The sequence below is a fragment of the Somniosus microcephalus genome, chromosome 12, assembly GCF_052327205.1.
Source record: "Somniosus microcephalus isolate GS21.2 chromosome 12, FLI_Smic_1.0, whole genome shotgun sequence".
Taxonomy (NCBI): Eukaryota; Metazoa; Chordata; class Chondrichthyes; order Squaliformes; family Somniosidae; genus Somniosus; species Somniosus microcephalus.
Window position 1 is genome coordinate 52,378,277 of NC_140998.1, and position 27,318 is coordinate 52,405,594.

General features: G+C 46.1%; 1 protein-coding gene across 2 annotated transcripts; it reads left to right on the forward strand.

The window, feature by feature from the left end:
• Nucleotides 1-25,769, forward strand: six4a (SIX homeobox 4a). 2 transcript variants are annotated; one of them, XM_086002852.1, is made up of 4 exons: nucleotides 2-895; nucleotides 4,795-5,153; nucleotides 5,265-5,483; nucleotides 21,569-25,769. In XM_086002852.1, exons 1-4 carry the CDS (start codon nucleotides 162-164, stop codon nucleotides 22,387-22,389), a joined length of 2,133 nt encoding a protein of 710 aa, XP_085858978.1. In that variant the 5' UTR covers nucleotides 2-161; the 3' UTR covers nucleotides 22,390-25,769. The 2 variants fall into 2 exon arrangements, with proteins under 2 accessions (XP_085858977.1, XP_085858978.1); XM_086002851.1 differs by having other exon boundaries at nucleotides 1-895; nucleotides 4,795-5,483.
• Nucleotides 25,770-27,318: the final 1,549 nt, after the last annotated feature.

The window sequence follows — 27,318 nt, forward strand, 5'->3', positions numbered from 1 at the left end:
TCCAGAGCAGGGCGCCGTCACGTTGAAAACACACAGATCCATCCCGGGAGATAGTTATCTGCATGGGGGCAAAAAACCTGATCGGCCAGATCCAGCCGAAAGGAGAAGGCTTTGGGGCATAAGCGGCGGGGGTGGGGAGGGGGGGAAGAAAAAAGAGAAACATGTCTTCCGCTGCAAACGAAATCACGAGCACAATTGAGATTAAAGAAGAAAACGCCAGCCTGCAGCCAAAGATCAATACACTGGGCTCTCCAGCCACTCTGGAGCCTGAAGTGAGTGCACTTTCTGCCAGCCCGGAGATCTCCGAGCAGCTCCCCGTTGAACTTTTAACCAACCCCGCGTCTGCCCTGACTTTCTCGCCGGAGCAAGTGGCGTGCGTCTGCGAGGCTCTGCAACAAGGAGGGAACCTGGATCGCTTAGCCCAGTTTCTGTGGTCCCTGCCTCCCAGCGATCTGCTACGTGGCAACGAGAGCATCCTAAAAGCCCGGGCTCTGGTGGCTTTTCACCAGAGTCGGTACAAAGAGCTCTACAGCATTCTGGAGAGCCACAACTTCGACGCGTCCTGCCACACCGCGCTGCAGGATCTGTGGTACAAAGCCCGCTACACCGAAGCCGAGAAGGTCCGCGGCCGGCCCTTGGGGGCGGTGGATAAGTATCGGCTGCGGAGGAAGTTCCCCTTGCCCAGGACCATCTGGGACGGCGAGGAGAGGGTCTACTGCTTTAAGGAGAAATCGCGGAACGCGCTCAAAGAGCTGTACAAGCAGAATCGCTACCCGTCGCCGGCGGACAAGCGCAACCTGGCCAAGATCACCGGGCTTTCCCTCACCCAGGTCAGCAACTGGTTCAAAAACCGGCGCCAGCGGGACCGAAACCCATCGGAAACCCAGTCGAAAAGGTGAGGCTCCCAAACTTCCCAAGTCCCCGGGGGCGCTTCCTAATGCCACAAAATGGCGCTTATCTAGTCCTTTATTTCCTACTTTTTTTAAAGTTACACTGGAAGGATTATTGAAAGTATTATTATTATGATTACAATATTTTTGGGGGGGTTACCCCACCCACACAGGGTCAGTGGTGAAATGGTTGGTCCGGGCCGCCACAGCTACTTTTGGGAGGAGGGGAGAAAGAAAACTATTGGGGGGGTGGGGGAGTTTTTTTTTCCTCAAACGAGATCCAAGGGCAGGAGAAACAAAGAGCTCATTTGTTTTTGTGTGTAATTATTTGTGTTTTTTCACACACACACAAAAAAAATCACAATTTCCACACGGTGTGCCTGACGGGAGCGACTCTTTTCGGGGTTTGTTTAAGCTACTTTGCAGCATGGCCGTACACTGGCTTTGTTTTGAAACATGAGTCTTTCCCATTCAGCTCGAATTTCAGCCGAGTTCACTTCTCCAGAGCAAGTTTGCTCCTATTCCACCCCCCCCACACCCACACACACACACACACACACTTGTTCATATCTCGCACAAAAATGCTTCTCGCCGACTGCTGGGTTCACTTCAAGTTTGGGATGGAAATCGAGGCGGATTCTTCTTCCCCCCCCCGCCCGCCGGCCGATGGTAGATTGACTTTTTTTTGCCTTGTGCCAGAAAGGTAGTGAAATGCTTTTGTTTAAAGGGGGAGTGCGCACCTGGTGGAGGTAGTGTCGAGCGACAAGCTCCAACTGTGTTCATTTCAAATGGTGATGTCAGAAACTGCTGCAGGGCATTTGTAAAGTAAACGAGGTGAAGGACGCCTTTGTACTCGGCCAGCGCACCATGCAGTTGGATAGGAAAAGTCAGATTCCGCAAATAGAACCAACGCTTCTGACTCGTCGGCCATTCTTGTCCCTTTTTATTATATTGCCTTAAAAAAAAGGTATCTTGTGCAAAAAGGCGACTTTACCACTAACAAAACACACGCACAAGGGAATCTTTGATATAATTTGGGAAAGAATTAGTTCGTTGCGACTTTACTGGCTGATATTCCTAAAGGTCAAAGAGGTACATACTGAGTTGCACTATCGGGTTGGTTTGACCGAGATGGCGGGAGAAAGACACCCCTCGGGGCAAAGTAAGCGCTTAAGATATTCGAACATGCCATTTGCAATTAAAATACAATTTGAAAGGATGGCTGGAAGGACTTTTTTTTAATGGATAAGGAAGAATTATGGATCCAACAGTGATCAGTCACCTTTGCAATTGTATTTTAAACACGCATGTTATTTACAAAATACAAACTATGTATAACTGATAACTAAAAAGCAAGCTGCGAATCTGTAACAAAACCAGAAACCGCTGGAAATACACAGCAGGCCAGTAAGCATTCATAAAGAGAAAAGACGTTAACGTTCGGGGTATAGATAGCCCTTTGTCACTAGTGGTCTCCCAAACAGGAAAAAAACCCAGCATGGTCAATTGAAAGCCTATGTACCTCGTTATAATGACAACAGACAGGATGGATGTTTTGATGTGCACAGTACAGCTACACATATAATATAATATAATATACATAATACTGGTTCCAAATCTTTGAAAAACAGTCCAATAAATGAACAACCTGGGAGGCAAGTCCAAAATGCAAACTTATGCTAAAAACTCTGATATGACATGGCATACATGATGGTGTATCATTGTTCAATCCACCCCAAATAAATTACTGTACTTGATTGAATGTAAGAATAGTAGTTAGATCGGTTTGTAAATCAGCTTTCAAATACATTTTCTGATCCTTTAAGAAATTTTAGATATTTGTTGGTACATTTCCAGGAATTAATAAGTTTTATTGGGCAGAACACCAAAGCCTAGGAATTATTGGTGCCAATATTCGTCTGTACACTATTTTAACACGGTGCTCACCCGTTTATTTTAAATAGGTTAATGCCTCCACAAAAGTAGTAGAGAAGGAATGTCATATGAAAGTGTTAAAGTGTACATACAGTATTATTGGCAACAGTAATTTCCAGGCTCAATTCTCTAGGTCAGATTTTACATGGTGGTAGAAAAAAAGTGGGGCATACAAATTATTATAAAATTAAATGGCACCCCGCAGGTTAGAATATGGGAGGGGCAGTGCTCCTTATCGAATCATAGAATAATGCAACACAGAAGGAGGCCATTCAGCCCATCGAGTTTGTGCCAGCTCTTTCGAAAAAATCCAGTTAGTCCCACTCCCCGCTCTTTCCCCATATCCCTGCAATTTTTTTCTCCTTCAAGTATTTATCCAATTCCCTTTTGAAGGCTACTATTGAATCTGTGTCCACCACCCCATCAGGCTGTGCATTCCAAATCCTAACCACTCGTTGCGTAAAAAAGTTTTTTGCCATGTTGTCTCTGGTTCTTTTGTCAATCTCTTTAAATCAGTGTCCTCTGGTTATCAACCCTTCAGCTATTGGAAACGGTTTCTCTTTATTTACTCTCTCTAAACCCTTCATGATTTTAAACACCTTTATCAAATCTCCTCTTAGCTTTCTTTGCTCTAACAAGAACAACCCCAGCTTCTCCAGTCTATCCACGTAACTGTAATCCGTCATCCCTGGAACTATTCTAGTAAATATCTTTTGTACCCTCTCAAGCATTCATGTTCTTCTTAAAGTGTGGTGCCCAGAATTGGACACAATACTCCAGCTGGGGCCGAACTAGTGTTTTCTAAAGGTTTAGCATAACTTCCTGGCTTTTGTACTCTATGCCCTAGTTATAAAGGTGAGAGACTCCAATGCTGGAAACATGGCCCTTTCATTTTGGACATAGCCTCTGTAACATCTATTCTGCACTGGGAATAGATTTTGACTGCACCCTCAGAAAAGCAACCCCTTCTGCACCACCCACCTTTGTGTCCACTTTCAGTGAGATTTGTCAGTTTGTGTGAAAAGTTATTGCTAATTTTATGCTGTATGCCCTGTGCGTACTATGAACAGAATTGCGACAAGTTCTTTCCCATCCCTGGGCCAAACACATTTCATGTGGGATATGTTGAAATGGCAGAAAGAGGAAAATTTCATCCCATCATTATGAGCTGGATCAAACACTGCTCACAGAATCTGAGGGTTAATGCTTAAGGCCACTTAGACAACCCAGCTTCCCTCCCTTCCCAGGACAACTGCATGCCTGAACATCACTGTGACAATTTTTCAGAGATTCACTTTATGGTATCAATTTAAAGTAGCACCTCTTCTGATATTTATATAACTGTATACTTCAAATAGGTGGGTTGGATAACTTGTACTTATTATGCCATATACTCTTGATACAGTATAACCAATGCATTTTGCTTCAAAATCTAATAATTTTCTTCATATTTAATATCATGCATTTATGAGATTTGAGTGACCAATTTAGTTGTTGTTTTCTATCACGATTCTCCTCTTCCTTTTCTAGGACCCCTTTGGTGGCACTGAATGTAAAACTGAAATTGATGATCTATATATTTATTTTTGGATTTGGTTATAATTTTTATATAAAATAGAACTTTTAATCATTGAATACTGGAACTCTGTCACTGGGCTTAAGCATCCACTAACCAACTACAATAAACTAAATGTTATTGTGTAAGATATTTATGTGGTCATCAGTACAGTTTTATAAGATTGTGCTTTTCCCTTTTGAGATACAAGGCTGTTTTTTTTGTGAATTGTTAATATCCTATCACGCTAATGTTCGGTTTTTTTCATAGCACAATGTTTTGCCCAGGGCAGCAGGTTAGTGGGTTATAATTTTATCTATTTCCATTATGTCAAATGAAAGTAACTTTAAAATATTGTTATTAAGCATCAACCATTAATAAAATAGTACTTATATTTTAAACCTGTTTCTACAGTGAGTCAGATGGTAATCACAGCACTGAAGATGAGTCCAGCAAGGGCCAAGATGACATGTCGCCTCGTCCGTTGTCAAATCCACCTGATGGGATGAACCACTCCAATGTCCAAAGTCATCCTGAAGGCATGTTCATGCATCATATTGGGGAACTGAAGCCCTCCCAGAGTTCCTCTGGCATACTACTGAATGGAAACCTTGTAACTACAAATGGCTCTCCTGTGTTTTACAATGGAAGTTCTTTCATCCAAGGTCCTAATGGGGTCCTTGTTAATGGATTGTCTTTAGGAAATGCTCAGACAATAAGTTTAAGCCCAGTGGGAACCACTCCCAGTGTGCTGGTTAACAATATTTCAAATGGTGAGTTATTAGTGAATTGCTCTCCTTCAAATAAGGACTTTAAAAGCTTGGCTGAATCATTGTCCTGTTCAACTGTGACTTTCAACCCCAATTCATCTGTTCCCTTCCCAGGGTCCACTGGTGGCACTGAAATTAAAACTGAAAGTGTACACATGCTAACCTCGCCAGAAGTGGCACCTACAGGTACTGCTGGAATTCGAGGCCCAACACAAGTAAACCAATATGGCCTTGTGCAGCTCCAAAGTTCAGAAAATAACATCCAACTGGTAAATGGAAATATTGGGTTACCTTCACTGCAGCTGCCTTCTGTTTCTGCTGCACCATCGCAGGGTGAGTTTCTTTTTGATTTTTCTGTGAGATTGGTCCAGACAATGGGTTAAAGTGTTCAATTTAATGTTGGGCATACATTCCATATTAAACTCTTCCAAGAATGCTGACCGAGGTTAGTTTCATTGTGTTACCTCAAATATAAGGTAGAACAATAATATCTTGATATTGTATTATAGTTTTCTTTGTATGGGGTGAATTGAGGCGAAAGTGGCACTGTTTGAGCATATTGGAGTTGAGAAGCACTATGTCTGACAAATTCAAGCCCTGTTCATTCCACAGCAGCTGACCAGCTGCATACAAACATCATCAGCTTACTTAACTGGATTGGTATTTGGGCTGACAGACTTGTACATATTGTGAAAATCCCTGTTGAATCTTGGAGCAGTTGAGGACCTGTTTTGCAACTTTCTCTTTGAATATCTTACCCCTACAAAAAAAAAACTTGTGTTGTGCAATTAACCCTTGCAGTGTGAATTTTGCAACAACAAAAAAAACAAATGTCTGAAGTATGCTAGAAATGTGACGAGTGCAGTATTTGCATAGTGAATACCAATTACCATGCAAAATGCTTTGCAGCATTACTACCACCCAGTGTGGTTTAGCCACTTAGCAAGGTCACCGGGTGAAAGTCATAGGTCATTTGCAAGATGCCATACCTTTTGAAAATTGGCTCTATCGGTCTTGTCCTTTGCTCTGATCTTTTCAATTGTGAGCTGTAACCCCTGTTGCATTGGCTCCTTAAGAGTATTTAACAGTCCGAGGTTGCTTGTGTGACACTGGATCAGAATTGGAAAAACTCTCCCTTGGACATACCTATAACCCCAGCATTGTGTTCTGTATCCTGGTAATGCACAGATAGCAAATAATCACTGCCCTTTACATTGTAGCACTGCTGCTGACAACAGCCTTGACTTTGGTACCCGCTCTATGATCTAAATGAAGCAGTGCTGCTGGCATTGGAGGAGCAGAGTCCCCTCAAGCGGCAGTTTTGTATAGCTTCCTGCGAAGCAGACGTGCTACCAGTGGCAAATGATAGTGATGGCTGAATGCTGTCCTCCCATACAGACCAACAATAGGATTTTCATATAACTGGTTTGTACTCTCCTTCCCCAGTCAACAGAAGTGCTATTGCCAGAAAATGAAGTGGTAATTGTGAATTTTAAACAACTGAATGTGCACATGCTTGCGGAAGTGTGTTTGTTACTCATTTTAGTTGCTGGTGTAAATGAAAGCAGTTCTACAATATAAAAGGGGCGGCAGTTTATGGACCTACTTTACTGAGTTCACTGTGAAGAAATCTCCCTATTGGAGATGTGTAAACATTCACAACCCTAGTCCATTTATAGCACCTACCTGCTGCCTACATAAAAGTTAATGCAATCTTTTTTTTAAAAAAGGTGCATAATTATTAAAATAAATAAAAGGATACTTTTTCTGTACCCTAAAAAATTGTTCCATTGTACAGCACAAACCAGTTTAAATATCTGCCTACTTATACAAATTACAACTAGATTCAACAATTTTTTTTAAATGAAGCATGATTTTTTTTCGCATTTGTTTAAGATATGTACTGTTTCCTAGACAATATAATACTAATGCATTGAACAAGAGCCACTATAACCAACAGGATTCTCCTAAAGTCTAACCCCTCTCAGCTCATGATATCCACCCTGGGTAACCTTGCAATGTGCCGATACTGTAGGTACAAGATTAGTTTTTCTGTTGTCAGAGTTAAGTTTTATTTAGTTCTAGCTTCCTCTGTACCAGAAAGTAATAATTTGGAACCGTACAGCTGTTGCACAGACTGGTACAACAGAAGCCTTTCCGGCCCCTGAGGCATGAAGCAGGGCATCCTTCCTGCTGTTTGTAATTCACATTCAATTCAGTTTTTATTCCCCTCGTTATGATGCTTTTTTTTCCTTTTTGTATCACTAATTTTCTCTCTTCCTCTCCCAAGAAGTTTTGAGTACTTGCTAGGTAAAGTGTGATGGACACTCATTACCCCATCCCCTGAAATACCTTGCCCACCTCCCTCCGTGTTTTTCAATTTTTTTCTTTTCTCCTTTTTTATTATCTTCCTAACTCCTTTTTTCTTTCAGTCCTCTCCATCATTTTTTCTTTCTCCCCCTCATTCCTTTTTTTTATTCTTTTGTCCTCTGTACCTTTCTTTTATTCTCCTCCATCTTTCACTCCTCCATTTCTCTCTCTCTCTCTCTCTCTCTCTCTCTCTCTCTCTCTCCCCCCCTTCTGTCCACTCCCCCCTTCTGTCCACTCCCTCCCTCCGTCTTCCTCCCTCCCTCCGTCTTCCTCCCTCCCTCCGTCTTCCTCCCTCCCTCCGTCTTCCTCCCTCCCTCCGTCTTCCTCCCTCCCTCCGTCTTCCTCCCTCCCTCCGTCTTCCTCCCTCCCTCCGTCTTCCTCCCTCCCTCCGTCTTCCTCCCTCCCTCCGTCTCCCTCCCTCCCTCCGTCTTCCTCCCTCCCTCCCTCCGTCTTCCTCCCTCCCTCCCTCCGTCTTCCTCCCTCCCTCCCTCCGTCTTCCTCCCTCCCTCCCTCCGTCTTCCTCCCTCCCTCCCTCCGTCTTCCTCCCTCCCTCCCTCCGTCTTCCTCCCTCCCTCCCTCCGTCTTCCTCCCTCCCTCCCTCCGTCTTCCTCCCTCCCTCCCTCCCTCCGTCTTCCTCCCTCCCTCCCTCCCTCCGTCTTCCTCCCTCCCTCCCTCCCTCCGTCTTCCTCCCTCCCTCCCTCCCTCCGTCTTCCTCCCTCCCTCCCTCCCTCCGTCTTCCTCCCTCCCTCCCTCCGTCTTCCTCCCTCCCTCCCTCCCTCCGTCTTCCTCCCTCCCTCCCTCCGTCTTCCTCCCTCCCTCCCTCCGTCTTCCTCCCTCCCTCCCTCCGTCTTCCTCCCTCCCTCCCTCCCTCCGTCTTCCTCCCTCCCTCCCTCCCTCCGTCTTCCTCCCTCCCTCCCTCCCTCCGTCTTCCTCCCTCCCTCCCTCCCTCCGTCTTCCTCCCTCCCTCCCTCCCTCCGTCTTCCTCCCTCCCTCCCTCCCTCCGTCTTCCTCCCTCCCTCCCTCCGTCTTCCTCCCTCCCTCCCTCCGTCTTCCTCCCTCCCTCCCTCTGTCTTCCTCCCTCCCTCCCTCTGTCTTCCTCCCTCCCTCCCTCCGTCTTCCTCCCTCCCTCCCTCCGTCTTCCTCCCTCCCTCCCTCCGTCTTCCTCCCTCCCTCCCTCCCTCCGTCTTCCTCCCTCCCTCCCTCCCTCCGTCTTCCTCCCTCCCTCCCTCCCTCCGTCTTCCTCCCTCCCTCCCTCCCTCCGTCTTCCTCCCTCCCTCCCTCCCTCCGTCTTCCTCCCTCCCTCCCTCCCTCCGTCTTCCTCCCTCCCTCCCTCCCTCCGTCTTCCTCCCTCCCTCCCTCCGTCTTCCTCCCTCCCTCCCTCCCTCCGTCTTCCTCCCTCCCTCCCTCCGTCTTCCTCCCTCCCTCCCTCCGTCTTCCTCCCTCCCTCCCTCCGTCTTCCTCCCTCCCTCCCTCCGTCTTCCTCCCTCCCTCCCTCCGTCTTCCTCCCTCCCTCCCTCCGTCTTCCTCCCTCCCTCCCTCCGTCTTCCTCCCTCCCTCCCTCCGTCTTCCTCCCTCCCTCCCTCCGTCTTCCTCCCTCCCTCCCTCCGTCTTCCTCCCTCCCTCCCTCCGTCTTCCTCCCTCCCTCCCTCCGTCTTCCTCCCCTCCCTCCCTCCCTCCGTCTTCCTCCCTCCCTCCCTCCCTCCCTCCGTCTTCCTCCCTCCCTCCCTCCCTCCGTCTTCCTCCCTCCCTCCGTCTTCCTCCCTCCCTCCGTCTCCCTCCGTCTTCCTCCGTCCCTCCGTCCCTCCGTCTTCCTCCTTCCGTCCGTCCCTCCGTCTTCCTCCGTCCGTCCCTCCCTCCGTCTTCTCCTTCCGTCCGTCTTCTCCGTCTGTCCTCCCTCTTCCCTGCCCCCTCCACTCTCTCCAACAAGAAGTACGAGGAGCTCATGGACTTCTTTGTCACTAAGTTTGAGACTATCCATTAGCTGGCTCTGTCTCATCCCTCCTTTCCCCTTGCCCACCGAGCCAAAGTTTAACCGCCCCCCTCCCCCCACCCTTTCACTAGCCCTGAACCCACATATTCCTCTAGTTTCTCTCCTAACTACCCCCATGTCCTCTACGAGCTCATCTTGTCCATGAGGCTCATCTACTTCTCTCGATCCTAAACTGCTGACGACCCAACTTCCCTTCATTTAAATGGTTCCCTCCTCCGGTACTGTCCCCCTCCTTTTCAAATCTGCCAGCATCATCCTTCTCAGAAAAAGCCTGCCCTTGACCCCTTTGTCCTTGCAAACTAGCGCCCCATCACCAACCTCACTTGCCTCTCCAAATTGTTGTCTCCCAAATTCGTGCTTTCCCGCAACTCCATGTTTGAACCTCTACATGTAGTCAGGTTTCCACCTCACCATGGCACTGGAACAGCCCTAATTAAAGTCACGCATGACATCCTATATGACTGTGACCATGGTGCACTATCCTTCCTCGCCCTTCTTGACCTCTCTGAAGCCTTTGACATGGTTGACCACACCAACACCCTCCCACGCGTCACTACCATTGTCCAGCTGGGTGGGACTGTCCTTCCCTGGTTCTACTCTTACCTATCCAGTCTTAGCCAGAAAATCTCCTGCAATGGCTTCTCTTCCCGCTCCCACATCATTGCCTCTGGAGTCCCCATAGGATTTATCCTTGGCCCTCTCCTATTTCTCAACTACATGCTGCCTCTTGGCAACTTCATCCGAAGGCACATGTATGTTGACGACCATCCAGCTCTACCTCACCAACACCTCTCTCAACTTCTCCAGTGCTTCTGTGTTGTCAAACTACTTGTCCAGTATGGATAATTATGGATTAGCTGCATTTTCATCCAATTAAACATTGGGAAGACCGAAGCCATTCTCCATTCCCTCCCCATCGATTCCGTCCTCCTACCTGGCCACTGTCTTAGGCTGAAACAGACTGTTCGCAACCTCGGCGTACTACTTGACCTTGAGCTGAGCTTCCGCCTCCATATCCTCTCCATCACCAAAACCGCCTACTTCCACCTCTAATATCACCCATCTCCGCTCCTGTCTCAGCCCATCTGCTGCCAAAACCCTCATCCATGCTTTAATTACCTCCAGGCTTGACTATTCCAATGCTCTCTTAGCCAGTCTCCCAACTTCCACCCACCATAAACTCGAGCTCATCCAAAACTCTGATGCCCATATCCTAACTTGCACCAACCCTGTTCACCCATCACCCCTGTGCTCGTTGACTTACGTCGGCCCACAGTCCACCAACACCTTGAATTCAACATTCTTGTCCTCACACTTGAATCCCTCCATGGCCTCACCCCTCCCTATCTCTAGAATCTCCTACAGCCCCACAACCCTCCCAAGAACTCTGCATTCCTCCCAACTCTGGCCTTTCCCTCCCCCCCCCCCCCCCCCCCCACTTCCGCCTCGCCATTGGTGGCTGTGCCTTCAGCCTTCAAGGCCCTAGGCTCTGGAATTCCGTCAGTGACCATCTCCGCCTTTCCTTCTTGAAACCTACCTATTTAAGAAGTTTTTAGTCATCCCTCCTAATATCCCCTCTTTTGGCTCTGTGTCAATTTTTGTCTGATTATGTTTCCATGAAGCGCATTGGGACATTTTCCTGCATTGAAGGTGCGATTATAGATGCAAGTTGTTGTTGCTGCTCAATTTCATTTTTGTTTTTAAGTATTTTTCACTTCTTTGTCCTTAGTTATTTTTAATTTTAGTAGTTGACCTCCTGTGGTATTGCACAGTCAAGACCAAGTGTAGTCCTCAGGTTAAGGGAACAGTAGCATAGTGGTAATGTCACTGGGCTAGTAATCCAGAGGCCTGGACTAATGATCCGAACGTGAGTTCAAATCCCACCACAGCAGCTGGGGAATTTAAATTCAGTTAATTAAACTGAAACTATCGGATTGTCGTAAAAACCCATCTAGTTCACTAATATCCTTTAGGGAAGGAACTCTGCCGTCCTTACCTGGTCTGGCCGATGTGACTCCAGACCCACAGCAACTGTGGTTGACTCTTAACTGCCCTCTGAAATGGCCTAGCAAGCCACTCAGTTGTAACAAACTGCTATGAAACACAATAATAAGAATGAAACCGGACACCCAGCCCAGTTGACCCTGCAAAGTCCTCATCAGCAACATCTGGGGACTTGTGCCAAAATTGGGCGAGCTGACCCCCAGAATAGTCAAGCAACAGCCTGACATAGTCATACTCACAGAATGTCCAAAACTCCACCATTCCTGGGTATGTATACAGTCGGGAAGGAGTGGCCCTGGGAGTCCTCAACATTGACTCCGGACCCCATGAAGTCTCATGCCTTCAGGAAACTTCCTGCTGCCACCTATTACCCTCCCTCAGCTGATGAATCAGTACTCCTCCATGTTGAACACCACTTGGAATGAAGCACAGAATGTACTCTGGGTGGGGGACTTCAACGTCCATCACCAAGAGTGGCTCGGTAGCACCACTACTGACTGAGCTGGCCGAGTCCTGAAGGACGTAACTGCCAATCTGGGTCTGCGACAGGTGGTGAGAGAACCTACTTGACATTGTCCTCACCAATCTACCTGTCGCAGATGCACCTGTCCATGACAGTATTGGTAGCAGTGACCACCGCACAGTCCTTGTGGAGACAAAGTCCCGTCTTCACACTGAAGACACCCCTCATCGTGTTGTGTGGCACTACCACCGTGCTAAGTGGGATAGATTCCTGGCTCAATAAGGAGTGTAGTAGAGCATGGCAGGAGCAGCACCAGGCGTACCTAAAAATGAGGTGCCAACCTGGGGAAGCTGCAACACAGGACTATATGCATACTAAAAAGCGGAATCAGCGTGCTATAGTCATGCCAAGCGATCCCATAATCAATGGATCAGATCAAAGCTCTGCAGTCCTACCACATCCAGTCATGAATGGTGGTGGACCATTAAACAACAAATGGGAGGAGGAGGCTCCATGAATACCCCCATCCTCAATGATGGTGGAACCCAGCACGTGAGTGCAAAAGACAAGGCTGAAGCATTTGCAACCATCTTCAGCCAGAAGTGCCGAGTGGATAATCCATATCGGCCTACTCCTGAGGTCCCCACCATCACAGAAGCCAGCCTTCAGCTCCACGTGATATCAAGAAACGGCTGAGCGCACTGGATAAAGCAAAGGCTATGGACCCCGACAACATCCCGGTTATCGTGCTGAAGACTTGTGCTCCAGAACTAGCCACGCCTCTAGCCAAGCTGTTCCAGTACAGCTACAACACTGGTATCTGACAATGTGGAAAACTGCCCAGGTATGGCCTGTCCACAAAAAACAGGACAAATCCAACCTGGCCAATTACTGCCCCATCAGTCTACTCTCAATCTTCAGCAAAGTGATGGAAGGTGTCTTCAACAGTGCTATCAAGCAGCACTTACTCACCAATAACCTGCTCACAGATGCCCAGTTTGGGTTCTGCCAAGACCACTTGGCTCCCAACCTCATTACAGCCTTGCTCCAAACATGGACAAAGGAGCTGAATTCCAGAGGTGAGGTGAGAGTGACTGCCCTTGACATCAAGGCAGCATTTGACCGAGTGCGGCATCAAGGAGCCCTAGTAAAACTGAAGTCAATGGGAATCGGCTGGGAGTGGGGGGGGGAAATGCTCCTGGCTGGAGTTATACCTAGCACAAAGGAAGATGGTTGTGGTGATTGAAGGTCAATCATCACAGCCCCAGGACATCACTGCAGGAGTTTCTCAGGGCTGTGTCCTAGGCTCAACCATCTTCAGCTGCTTCATCAATGACCTTCCCTCCAGCATAAGGTCAGAAATGGGGATGTTCACTGATGACTACACAGTGTTCAGTGCCATTCGCAACTCCTCGGATAATGAAGCGGTCCATGCCCGCATGCAACAAGACCTGGATGACGTTCAGGCTTGGGCTGATAAGTGGCAGGTAACATTCGCGCCACAGAAGTGCCAGGCAATGACTATCTTCAAGCGAGAGTCTAACCACCTCTCCTTGACATTCAATGGTATTGCCATCGCTGAATTGCCTTCCATCGACATCCTGGGGGGGACATTCAATGGTATTACCATCGCTGAATTGCCTTCCATTGACATCCTGGGGGTCACCATTGACCAGAAACTTAACTGGACCAGCCACATAATATTGTGGCAACAAGAGCAGGTCAGAGGCTGGGTATTCTGCGGCGAGTGTCTCACCTCCTGACTCCCCAAAGCCTTTCCACCATCTAAAAGGCACAAGTAAGGAGTGTGATGGAATACTCTCCACTTGCCTGGATGAGTGCAGCTCCAACAACACTCCAGAAACTCGACTCCATCCAGGACAAAGCAGCCCGCTTGATTGGCACCCCATCCACTACCTTAAACATTCACTCCCTCCACCGCCAGCGTACCGTGGCTGCATTGTGTACCATCTACAAGATGCACTGCAGCAACTCACCAAGGCTTCTTCAGCAGTACCTCCCAAACCCGCAACCTCTTCCACCTAGAAGGACAAGGGCAGCAGACGCATGGGATCACCACCACCTCCAAGTCATGCACCATCCTGACTTAGAAGTATATCGCCGTTCCTTCATCGTCACTGGGTCAAAATCCTGGAACTTCCTCCTTAACAGCACTGTGGGAGTACCTTCACCACACGGACTGCAGCGGTTCAAGAAGGTAGCTCACCACCACCTTCTCGAGGGCAATTAGGGATGGGCAATAAATGCTGGCCTTGCCCGCGACGCCCACATCCCATATACGGTTTTTAAAAAAAAGTGAGATTAGAGGGCAGAGATATATGGACTAGAATACACAAAGGAAATTCCGTCCCCATTTTAAAGTTATATGTTCTGTCATTGTATTTATGTTATACTTTGATTTTTTTTTTTAAATTTGAATTTCTAGTTAAGTAGCAGAACTTAAGGCAGTTTTAGAGTTGGAAGCATAGGAGTTTCCCTGCAGTACAGACTGAGGAGCTGGGAGATGCAAAACTAAGATGCTACAGCACCACCATTAGTGAGTGTGTGTAATTACAGCGTGACAAGTTTACATAAGCATTTTCCATTATAATACTGGACATCGGACTTTATAATGGAAAAAGTTGACACAAAAGTTGTGGTAAACCACTGTTAACTCTGGCTCCACCCCTAAGCCCGGGTATAAAGGTGACTCACCACCCTTCCCCCGGGAGCTCTTAGGATGGATCCACTAGCAGAGGCATGCTCCAGTTCTTAGTCAATAAAAGCCTACTTCGTATAAGTTCAACTCGTAGTCTTTGGTGTTGTTGATAGTGCATCAATTTTATTGACTAAATTTTCGACATGGAGCAAATCTTGAAGCCGGAACGTTTAGACCTGGATCCTCAAGCAGCAGATGCAGCCAATAACTTTGAACACTGGCTGAGCTGTTTCGAAGCCTTCCTGGAGGCCTCCAGCACTACCGTCACTACAGATGATGCGAAACGGCTTGTCTTGAACTCACGGGTGAGCCACCGAGTCTACTCGATCATCCGAGACGCCACAACTTACGCGGCCGCCATCGCGACGCTAAAGGAACAATACGTGAGGCCTGTTAACGAGGTCTACGCCAGACACCTCCTGAAAACAGCGCCCCGGGGAATCTGGCGCCGAATATTTACTGGCACTGAGCGTCCTCGGCCGGGCCTGTAATTGCAAAGCGGTGACGGCCAAGGAATGCACGGAAGACCTGATCCGAGACGCCTACGTAGCCAGCATCAGGTCCAACTATACACAGCAGAGGCTGCTGGAACAGAGGGGGCTCGACCTGCAGAAGACGGTGGCCCTCGCTAACTCGTTAGACGTGGCCCTCCAGAACATGGACGCCTACCCCCCTGACTGGATGGCCACATGGATGTCACGGGAGCAGCCATCTTGGGACCCGGTAAGGTCACAAGCCGCCAGCAGCCCAACTACAGCTGCAATGACCAGAGGCCAGAAATGCTACTTCTGCGGCCAGGTCAAGCACCCCAGACAGCAATGCCCAGCAAAGGACGCGACCTGCTCCAAATGCGGCAAGAAAGGCCACTACGCGAGAGTGTGCAGGGCGAAATCAACCCCCAATTCCAGCAGCGCCGCGTGTGAACCGTACAGGCCGCCATTTTGGCCCCCACCAACCACGTGTGGGCCGCCATTTTGGGCACCACCAGCCGCGGGGGAGCCGCCATCTTGGACACCATTTCGGGACCAGGCCCCCGGCGCGGGTGAATACTACAGCGACCCACTGACCTCGACGATGGCCTCCATCACCCTGGACCAATCTAGGCCCCATCAACTAGCCAGGTCCATGATGAACGTAAAGGTAAATGGCCATGCCACAAATTGCCTTTTCGACTGCGGAAGCACGGAGAGCTTCATCCACCCCGACACGGTGCGACGCTACTCCCTATCGGTTATGCCCACACGCCACCAGGTCTTTATGGCCTCAAAGTCCCATACGGCGGACGTCGGCGGCTACTGTGTAGCGACTCTGACAGTGAACGGCGTGGAGTACAGAGATTTTAAATTCCTCGTCCTGCCACAGCTCTGCGCTCCCGTACTGCTAGGATTAGACTTCCAGTGCCATCTGGAGAGCGTCACGATGGCATATGGTGGGCCCCTGCCCCCACTTACAGTCTGCAGCCGGCAGAATTTAAACACGGCGCTGCGCAAAGTATGCAGCCTGTCCACCTTGAAGGTCAAACCACCCCCCCCCCCCCCCCCCCCCCCCCCCCGTTCGCTAACCTCGCCAAAGACTGCAAGCCAATTGCTACTAAAAGCAGGCGGTACAGTGCCGGGGATAGGAGCTTTATTAAATCAGAAGTAGAAAGACTCCTGAAGGAAGGGATTATCGAGGGCAGCACCAGCCCATGGCGAGCCCAAGTGGTGGTAGTGAAGACCGGCGAAAAACAGCGCCTGGTTATTGATTACAGCCAGACGATCAATCGATACACGCAATTAGACGCATACCCACTTCCCCGCACATCTGACATGGTCAACCAGATAGCACAATACCGGGTATTCTCGACAATTGATCTGAAGTCGGCATACCACCAGCTCCCCATCAGGCCTGAGGACCGCCAGTACACGGCCTTCGAGGCTGACGGTCGCCTCTACCACTTCCTCCAAGTCCCCTTCGGCGTCACCAACGGGGTCTCGGCCTTCCAAAGGGAGATGGACCGGATGGTTGACCAGAACGCGCTGCAGGCCACCTTCCCCCATCTAGACAATGTCACCATCTGCGGCCATGACCGGCATGACCACGACGCCAACCTAGAAAAATTCCTCCGTACGGCCCAACGGCTGAATCTGACATACAACAGAGAAAAATGTATGTTCCGCACCACGCGCCTCGCTATTCTTGGCTGCGTGGTGGAAAACGGAGTCATCGGCCCCGACCCCGACCGAATGCGCCCCCTCCTGGAACTACCCCTCCCCCACTGCCTAAAAGCCCTGAAGAGATGCCTAGGGTTCTTCTCTTACTACGCCCAGTGGGTGCCCAACTATGCGGACAAAGCCCGGCCCCTCATCAAGTCAACCTCCTTCCCCCTGACGGCAGAGGCCCGTGCGGCCTTCACCCTCATAAAAGAGGACATTGCGTAGGCCACAATGCATGCAGTGGATGAGTCCATCCCTTTCCAAGTGGAGAGCGATGCATCCGACTTCGCCCTAGCCGCAACCCTTAACCAGGCGGGGAGACCCGTGGCCTTCTTTTCACGGACCCTCCAGGGCCCCGAAATTCGACACTCCTCAGTCGAGAAGGAGGCCCAGGCGATAGTGGAGGCTGTACGGCACTGGAGGCATTACCTGGCCGGTAAACGTTTCACTCTGCTCACTGACCAACGGTCAGTAGCATTTATGTTTAACAGACAAAGGGGGAAAATCAAAAATGATAAGATATTGCGGTGGAGGATCGAGTTATCCACCTACAACTACGATATCTTATACCGGCCCGGGAAACTTAATGAGCCCCCAGACGCCCTATCCCGTGGGACATGTGCCAACGCACAAGTCGATAGGCTACGGACCCTCCACAATGATCTCTGCCACCCGGGGGTCACCAGGTTCTTCCATTTTATTAAAGCTCGCAACCTGCCTTACTCCATCGAGGAGGTCAGGACCATGACCAGGAACTGCCAGGTCTGCGCCGAATGCAAACCGCATTTTTATAGGCCAGACAGGGCACACCTGATTAAAGCCACCCGCCCCTTCGAACGTCTCAGCGTCGATTTCAAGGGGCCCCTTCCCTCCTCTGACCGCAACACGTACTTCCTCAATATTATTGACGAGTACTCCCGTTTCCCCTTCGCCATCCCCTGCCCGGACATGACCAGCGCCACAGTCATCAGGTGCCTCAACGACCTGTTCGCCATATTTGGCTTCCCCAATTACATCCACAGCGACAGGGGCTCGTCGTTCATGAGCGAGCTGCGCCAGTACCTGCTCGAGAAGGGCATAGCCACGAGCAGGACTACCAGCTACAACCCCCGGGGTAACGGACAGGTAGAGGGGGAGAACGCAACGGTGTGGAAGACCGCCATGCTCGCCCTAAAATCCAAGGGCCTCCCAATCTCCCGCTGGCAAGATGTCCTCCCCGATGCGCTCCACTCCATACGATCACTGCTCTGTACTGCCACAAACGCCACCCCTCACGAGAAGATGTTCGTCTTCCCCAGGAAATCCACCTCGGGGACATCACTACTGCCATGGCTGACGTCTCCGGGACCCGTCCTGCTCAGGAAACACGTGAGGAGCCGTAAGACGGACCCCCTGGTCGAAAAGGTTCACCTCCTCCACGCCAACCCACAGTACGCCTACGTGGCGTATCCTGACGGGCGGGAGGACACAGTCTCAATTCGAGACCTCGCACCCTCAGGTGCCACCCGAAACACCATCGATCACCATCCACTACCTCCACCCACCACCACTACCCACGACGCACTACCGGGGTGTCTACCACGAACTGACGACATGCCGGTGCCATCCCTACCCCGAGAGGACGACATGCCAGTGCTCCGTCCCACGCGAGAAGCGGCCGCGGGCAAAGAACCGCCGCAACCGGCACCACGAAGATCATTACGGCAGACAAGACCCCCGGAGAGACTTTCGTATACGAACTTTGATATACCTATCAATTCATCCAATGAAAAGCGACAAGTTAAGATAGTAACTATAGGTTTTTATTGGCTAAATAACAGAGCCCACCCTCGTGGGTGATCGGGTCCAACAAGGAGGAATACCAGCCAGTCGACCACCTTTATACCTGGGCAAGCAGGCGGAGTCATGGGCGGAGTCAGCTGTGGTCAGCCCAGGTATAACAGCGTGACAAGAGGTGACCTTGTGTAGTGATACAACAGTGTAAACAGTGATAACCATAGTGTAACGATATAAACAGTGATAACCATAGTGTAACGATAGTGAACGATAAAAGTGGTTTACCACAAACTTTTGAAACACTTCACCCCGCCTGACTCTTTTTTAAACGAGGGGTGAATGTGGTAAACCACTGAACTCTGTACAGGTCCGGGCATGTCTCCGCCCCTGGCTCCACCCCTAAGCCCGGGTATAAAGGTGACTCCACCCTTCCCCCGGGAGCTCTTAGGATGGATCCACTAGCAGAGGCATGCTCCAGTTCTTAGTCAGTAAAAGCCTACTTCGTATAAGTTCAACTCGTAGTCTTTGGTGTTGTTGTTAGTGCATCAAAAGTGTAATGTGATAACCGGAAGTAAGGTTTTGTAGACAGGAAGTGTGCGCTGAATTAAGATTTTAAAGCATTGGTCCCTTAGAGGCTGAGACAGGTGAAATTATTATGGGGAATTAGAAAATGGCAGAAATGTTAAACAAATATTTTATATCTGTCTTCACAGTAGAAGACACCAAAAAGCATACCAAAAATAGTGTGGAGCCAAGGGGCTAATAAGAGTGAGGAACTTAAAGTAATTAATATCAGTAGAGGAAAAGGTACTTGAGAAACTAATGGGACTAAATGTCGTCAAATCCCCAGGACCTGATGGCCCACATCCTAGGGTTCTAAAGAGGTGGCTACAGAGATAGTGGATGCATTGGTTGTGATCTTCCAAAATTCCCTAGATTCGAGAATTGTCCCAGTGGATTGGAAGGTAGCAAATGTAACACCGCTATTCAAGAAAGGAGGCAGAGAGAAAACAGGGAACTACAGGCCAGCTAACCTGACATCAGTCGTCGGGGAAAATGCTGGAATCCATTGTTAAGGAAGTGGTAACGGGGCACTTAGAAAATCATCTTATGATTAGGCAGATTCAACATGGTTTTATGAAAGGAAATCGTGTTTGACAAACTTATTAGAGTTTTTTAAGAATGTAACTAGCAGGGTAGATAAAGGGGGAATCCGTGGATGTAGTATATTTGGATTTCCAAAATGCATTCAATAAGGTACCACATAAAAGGTTGCTATGCAAGATAAGGGCTCATGGGGTTGGGGGTAATATATTAGCATGGCTAGAGGATTGGTTAACAGACAGAAAACAGAGAGTCGGGATAAACGGGTCTTTTTCAGGTGGCAGGCTATAACTAGTGGGATGCCACAAGGATCCGTGCTTGGGCCTCAGCTATTTACAAACTATATTAATGGCTTGGATGAAGGGACCTAGTGCAATGTGTCCAAGTTTGCTGATGATCCAAAGCTAGGTGGGAAAGTAAGCAGTGAGGAGGAAGGATAGCCTGCAAAGGGATATAGACAGGTTAAGTGAGTGGGCAATAAGATGACAGATGGAGTATAATGTGAGGAAATGTGAGGTTATTCACTTTGGTAGGAAACATTTTTTAAATGTTGAGAAACTATTAAATGTTGGTGTTCAGAGAGATTTAGGTGTTCTTGTACAGGACACACAGAAAGCTAGCATGCAGGTACAGCAAGCAATTAGGAAGGCAAATGGCATGTTGGCCTTTATTGCAAGGGGATTGGAGTACAAGAATAAGGAAACCTTATTACAATTGTACAGGGCTTTGGTGAGACCACACCTGGAGTACTGTGCACAGTTTTGGTCTCCTTATCTGAGAAAGGACATACATGCCTTGGAGGCGGTGCAACGAAGGTTCACTAGATTGATCCCTGGGATGAGAAGGTTGGCCTGTGAGGAGAGATTGAGTAGATTGAGCCTATACTCTGGAGTTTAGAAGAATGAGTGGCGATCTCATTGAAACATATAAGATTCTGAGGGGGATTGACAGGGTAGATGCTGAGAGGTTGTTTTCCCTGGCTGGAGAGTCTAGAACCAGGGGTCACAGTCTCAGAATAAGGGGTCAGCCATTTAGGACTGAGATGAGGAGAAATCTCTTCACTCAGAGGGTGGTGAATCTTTGGAATTCTCTACCCCAGAGGGCTGTGGAGGCTCAGTCATTGAGTATATTCAAGACAGAGAGCGATAGATTTTTGAATATTAAGGGATATGGGGATAGTGCAGGAAAGTGGAAATGAGGTAGAAGATCGGCCATGATCTTATTGAATGGCGGAGCAGGCTCGAAAGGCCAAATGGCCTACTCCTGCTCCTATTTCTTATGTTTTTATGTTCTACCGGTTGAAGGTTCATGGTGATTTTTGAGCTTGTTTTGCCCTATATATTTAACCAGAATGCTAATTCAGTTTTGAAAACATAAAGACATAAGTATATGATGGCATGTCTTTTATTCTAATTTGAGTTTTTATGAAACAAGCAAAAATAGGTCATCTAAAATTGTTACTGTTTGCTTTTAAAAGCACAATAGTATCTTGTTGCATACACTAACAAAAAACATTGCTTATAACCCAAGCTTCATGCTGGGTATCATCTGTGCACAGAGGAGTAAATTAGGTTCTGGTAAAATATTCTTGCATCAGCTTTGTATAATTGTGATTTTTATTCTTTGATCCTTCCCGGAAGCAGTGACTTTATAAAATTAACTAAGTATACTAACGTACTGATTTATGAAAATGTACTATTGATATTTACAGACTGAATTGGGTTACTATTGTACATGTTATTATACATTGGGTTATTAATACATTTATTAAGAGTGATACTATTTTCTGTCTGACAGGAAACATTTTGATAACAAACACATCAGATGGAGGAACATTCCTAAGTGGTACAGCAGCCAGTCTTCAGCAAGGTAAGGTCTTCTTGGCCACCACTCTCCCACCGAATGCAGTAATGTGCACGTTACCTCATTCAGGACAGGCTGTGGCCCCAGTCAAGCAAGAGGCATTGGAAGGGGGCCTTGTCTTTTCTCAGTTGATGTCAGTGAGTGGAAATAATCAATTGAATCTTAATACATCTACTGGGAACCAACCTGGAACTACCCTACAAACTCAAGCCTCATCTCTGGTAAACACAGGCCTGTCTCATAATCTGCCTTTGACTTCTTCAAATCTACTGAACACATCAAGTACTTTGAGCTTCAGCCTCACAGTGAGTCTGCCACTGGCAACTACTGCACCTCTAAATTGTGATCAACATTTGCCTACTGCTGTCACGAATGCAGTTCCTGTAGTGTCGATGGCCAACAGTGAATACACTACACTCCAGAACTGCAATCTACTTTCAAATTCTGGCCAAGAGACTGTAACTGAATCTGGTCTTGGAGCTTCTGACAGTGGCGATAAACCCAGAAATCCCATTACAGAAGAAGCACACGAGTACAGTAGTGGGCATGTGTCAGTACTTCAACCTCCACTAAAAGAAAACTACTTGGTAGTTTTAGAGAACAAACCTAGCAACCACCTGACGATGATGGACTCTAAATCCAAATATGTTATAAATGATGTGGTGAACAATGTCTGCAAAGAACTAGAAACTGAAGAAAAGGAGTTAGCAAAACTTCAAAATGTTCCTATGGATGAAGATATCAGTGATTTATAACTGCCTACAGATATGTGGCTGTTCAAAATGGGACTTTTTAATAATTTCCGTCCTCACTTTTAGGTATCCAAAGACTGAAGTGTTTCTATGATATTTTATCTACTTCATAATTTAAAGAAAAAACTGATGGAAGAAGATTGAGGTAGTTGAACATTGTCTGTTACTCATTTTTACTGGAATCTTGAGAATTGTAAGTTGGTATTTATTTTTCCAAGTATAAAGATGGCATAAAACTCTGTCTAGTGAGTCAGAACACAAGATCTGGTTATTGTTTTAAAAGTACATGTCTCTACTGATGTGTGTTTTTTCTTCTTGTGTCAATTGCTTTTTATGCATGGTTTGATATCCGTGTACCATTAGCAAATACAGTATAAACATTACATTATGGTATATTTCAGGTACACCAGTCACTAATTGGCCCAGAGGCATGACCACAATCCTCATTTTTTTAAAAAAGAAAACTCTATACTTCCCAAAAATAGCTAAAGTAACACTCTTCAATGTAATTTATTTTTTGCAGATTTTTTAAACAATATATCTTCCTAAGAAATCTCCCAAAATATATAATAGAAAACTTATTTGGCAGTCCTTTGTATGACTAATAACTGACAATCAATATGGACTGTACAGACTGTATCACTAGAATGACCATTACAGTAAACAGTTTTATTTTTAAATGTCCTGAAGTCCAAGTACTGTGAAAATTGACAGGAAGTGTACCTTTCCCTTCCTGTTACCTACCTGCACACAATATTAATTTAGGTGGGTTGTGTAAGAAAGTGAATATCTCAAATTGGTACTACTCCACAATATAATAATAAGAGAAACTTTATTTTTTTATCTTACTGATTTACTACTTGCATGCGATTAGTTTAATGAAATGCTTTAAGCTTTGCCAGGAATAACCTTGGCAGTAGCGTGCTCCTGTGCATTAATTGCGTGCCTTGGCATTTGAGCAGAACCAGAGTTGCATAGTTCACCATTCACCTGGGGCAAATCAAGCCCATCACTTTAATCGGTGTCAAACTTAAAAATAAAAACATGTAATACCTTGGTGCGAGTCACAAGGTATCACCTCAGTTATTGTGTTGTGGTGCAGTGACGATCTGTTCCGATACCACCAACATTCACACTCTCCAGTCAGTTCCTGCCCGCATCATTGTAAGCCGAAATTTTTTTTTTTTTTTACAAATGTTTGTTTCTAGTTAAGCTTTATATATGTACCATATTATATATGGAACTTAAAATGCACAACAGTGCATTACGCACAAGTTAGCACACCATTTGCACGGTTGGGTTGTAATAAATCAAGCATTTCAGATTATGGTCATAATCTGCTTGAGCTTTCATGGTTTATAATATCTTCTGCACTCATTGATGTGTTACAGCCTTGTAGCATGCTCCTGACAGAAGCTGAGGTAGTCATTCAGTCAGCAAGATAAATCCAGATATCGCTGCTTGTCGATTCACACGGCACAATATTACTTCAACTGTAATTTTTTTTGGAAGAGGCTTCTGCCTATCATGTTGCAATGGCCAGCAAAATATAAAAAGCAGTCAAAATTACATTATATATTAAATAGAATAATAGTTTGGATATATTCCATGGCAATAACATTTTAATCCTGAGATGATAATGAACAACTTGAGCTTTGCTTTTGCAGCTTTGATGTCCTTTCAAATGCTGGAAATGTTACTGCTTTGTAACCTACCACAGACCGTGTTGCCCTGTATGTAATACGTGTGGGTTAATCCTTCTCTTCAGATAAACATTTTAATGTTTAATCAATTTTTATTAAGTAAACTATTCCCATTTAGAAATGTTATCATGCATGTTACTGAACTCAATTTAACTTTAATTTATGCCATTTACTCTGCACCCCCTCTTCACTAGTGTTATGACATTATAATGTGTGTTGGTATGTGCTACAAACCATGTTAGTATCACTACACATTAAGAATACCAGTTTCTTAAAGAAGTTCAACTTGCCTTAATCTGTTGCCATTAGTTTTCAATGCATAATGTTTGAAGTGTTGGAACAGACCCTCTTGAATTTTTTTCCCTGGCTTGTGTGCCTTACAGGAAGCTTTTCCAAAAGTGGAAACAAATATTGTCTTTTTGTAAAATGAAAATTATGTAACTCTTACATTTGTTTGTGCAAGTTTGCTCATTATCTTAATGTGTCTTCTTGCATTCAGTGCCTCTTATGTTTTTGATATATTTTAAACAATGTGAGGCATTTGAAAACCTGTCCAACCCACTGCAGTAAATAGAAAAATCCTATTCTTCTCCAAGCGAGAATGAAGTGTAGCCAAGTGTGTATGAAGCGTAGCCAAATATGATTTTTCTGGTATGCGCGAGCCTGCCTGTATGTTGAGACAATCTTCATATTATTTGGATAAGTATTTTTATATGACCATAAAATTCCCCAAAGCGAATGACAATGTCAGCAGGAGGTTTGAGCAATGTTTCTAATGATCCTCACATTAAGTTTGTCATGCAAAAAAACCCAAAAGCTTTATCGAAGTACTGGTGAAAATGAATGAAGTTTTCTTTTGAAACTGCTGTGCAGATTGTTTAAGGAGGGAGCCGAACAGGATTTCTTATTCAAGAAATGACACTCCATATTTCTGCTAATATCAACTGTGAGTTAATATTGAGTTTATGTGCTCTAATATTAATCTAACACAGCTGGCAAAATAAATAATGTGGCCCGACTTGCATAAAATATTAGTTTTAATTTAATTTTTTTGAATTGCTGAACTTTGACTCGTGCAAGGTATGAGGCAGTATGCAGTGTGTTGTGAATTTTCTACATTCAGTTCTCCTATTCTAAATGGTTGTTGGATAAAATGTTTTTGTTGATCCCTAGAAATGATCGTGTGCTGAGTGGTTACGTTTCACTGTGCCACCTCCTTATCTGACTGCACACGAGGAAAAGTAATGTTTTTTTTCTGTATCTATAAGTTTGTTAGTAAAAGTTGTTTTATAGCTTGCTCTAAAGGGGTTTTAATTTAAAGGGAAGGTTTTATTAGCCAGTGCAAGTTATATGCTTTGATTTCAAGTCTGTTTTACTGTACTGTAGATTTGGCATGAAGCTTTATAAACATTTTACATTGGTTTGAATATGTCTATATATCCAGTGTGAGGGATATGGGTAGCTAAAAACATCTATACTGCACTAACTTCTTGGTGATGGTACATTGAGCATGTATTACAGTGTTTTGTGTTCACCCTTGTTATACCAAAGATATTTTAAATACTAGATTTAAAGTATAATCTGGTTTGTGTCTATACTGTTACATGAGCTTTGTTTATATTCTGAAATGATCTGAGCTTATTTTTCTAAACACTATACTCAATGAACTTTATATTTATACATTTTTGTGCTGTCTTTTTTATTAAATTGTACGGTATGAATGCCATTGATGAATGAGCTCTGAATTTGGGCCAAAATGTCGGCTGGTTGGTTTAGCTTTTGCACAGCAAGCAATGGTTATCATTTGCTAACCTGCCAAAAAAAAATGCTTTCCCCCTCCTTTCCTGAACACAGGAACAGGAGTAGGCCATTGAGCCCCTCGAGCCTGCTCCGCCATTCAGTGAGATCATGGCTGATCTGCGACCTAACTCCATATACCCGCCTTTAGCCCATATCCCTTAATACCTTTGGTTAACAAAAAGCTATCAATCTCCGATTTAAAATTAACAATTGACCTAGCATCAATTGCCGTTTGCGGAAGAGAGTTCCAAACTTCTACCACCCTTTGTGTGTAGAAGTGTTTCCTAATTTCACTCCTGAAAGGTCTGGCTCTAATTTTTAGACTGTGCCCACTAGTCCTAGAATCCCCAACCAGCGGAAATAGTTTCTCTCTATCTACACTATCTGTTCCCCTTAATATCTTGAAAACTTCAATCAGATCACCCCTTAACCTTCTAAATTCTAGGGAATACAACCTTAATTTGTGCAATCTCTTCTCGTAACTTAACCCTTGAAGTCTGGGTATCATTCTGGTAAACCTACGCTGCACTCCCTCCAAGGCCAGTATATCCTTCCTAAGGTGTGGTGCCCAGAACTGCTCACGGTACTCCAGGTGTGGTCTAACCAGAGTTTTGTATATCTGCAGCATAACTTCTATCCTTTTGTATTCTAGTCCTCTAGATATAAAGGCCAGCTTTCCATGAGCCCTTTTTGATTATTTTCTGTACCTGTTCATGATATTTTAATGATCTATGTACCTGGACCCCCAAGTCTCTTTGGACTTCCACTGTTTTTAGCTTTTCACCATTTAGAAAATACCCTGTTCTATCCTTTTTTAGGTCCAAAGTAGATGACCTCACATTTGCTTACATTGAAATCCATTTGCTACAGTTTTGCCCATTCACTTAATCTGTCGATATCCCTTTGTAATTTTATGCTTCCATTTACACTGCCTACAATGCCGCCTGTCTTTGTGTCATTTAGATGTGTGACTTTTTGTATGCCATCATCTAAGTCATTAATAAATACTGTGAATAGTTGAGGCCCCAACACATCCCTGCGGGACACCACTAGACACCTCCTGCCAATTTGAGTAGCTGCCCATTATCCCTACTCTGTCACCTGCCGCTCAGCCAATTTCCAAACCAAGTCAATAATTTGCCCTCAATTCCATGGGCTTCTACCTTAGTTAACAGTCTCTTATGTGGGACTTTATCAAATGCCTTCTGGAAGTCCATATAAATAATATCAATAGACATTCCCCTGCCCACTACTATAGTCACCTCAAAAAATTCAATCGGGTTTGTCAGGCATGACCTACCTTTCACAAATCCATGCTGGATCTCTCTGATCAGCTGAAAATTTGCAAGGTGTTCAATCACCCTATCCTTAATTATAGACTATAGCAATTTCCCAACAACAGATGTTAGGCTAACTGGTCTATAATTCC

What these genes read in the sequence shown, in the direction of transcription:
- six4a (XM_086002851.1), top strand. Translation starts at nt 162, where the DNA reads ATGTCTTCCGCTGCAAACGAAATCACGAGCACAATTGAGATTAAAGAA. An exon ending in TCGGAAACCCAGTCGAAAAG is followed by an intron (nt 896 to 4,794) that starts GTGAGGCTCCCA and finishes CTGTTTCTACAG; the next exon opens with TGAGTCAGATGGTAATCACA. An exon ending in TTCTGCTGCACCATCGCAGG is followed by an intron (nt 5,484 to 21,568) that starts GTGAGTTTCTTT and finishes TCTGTCTGACAG; the next exon opens with GAAACATTTTGATAACAAAC.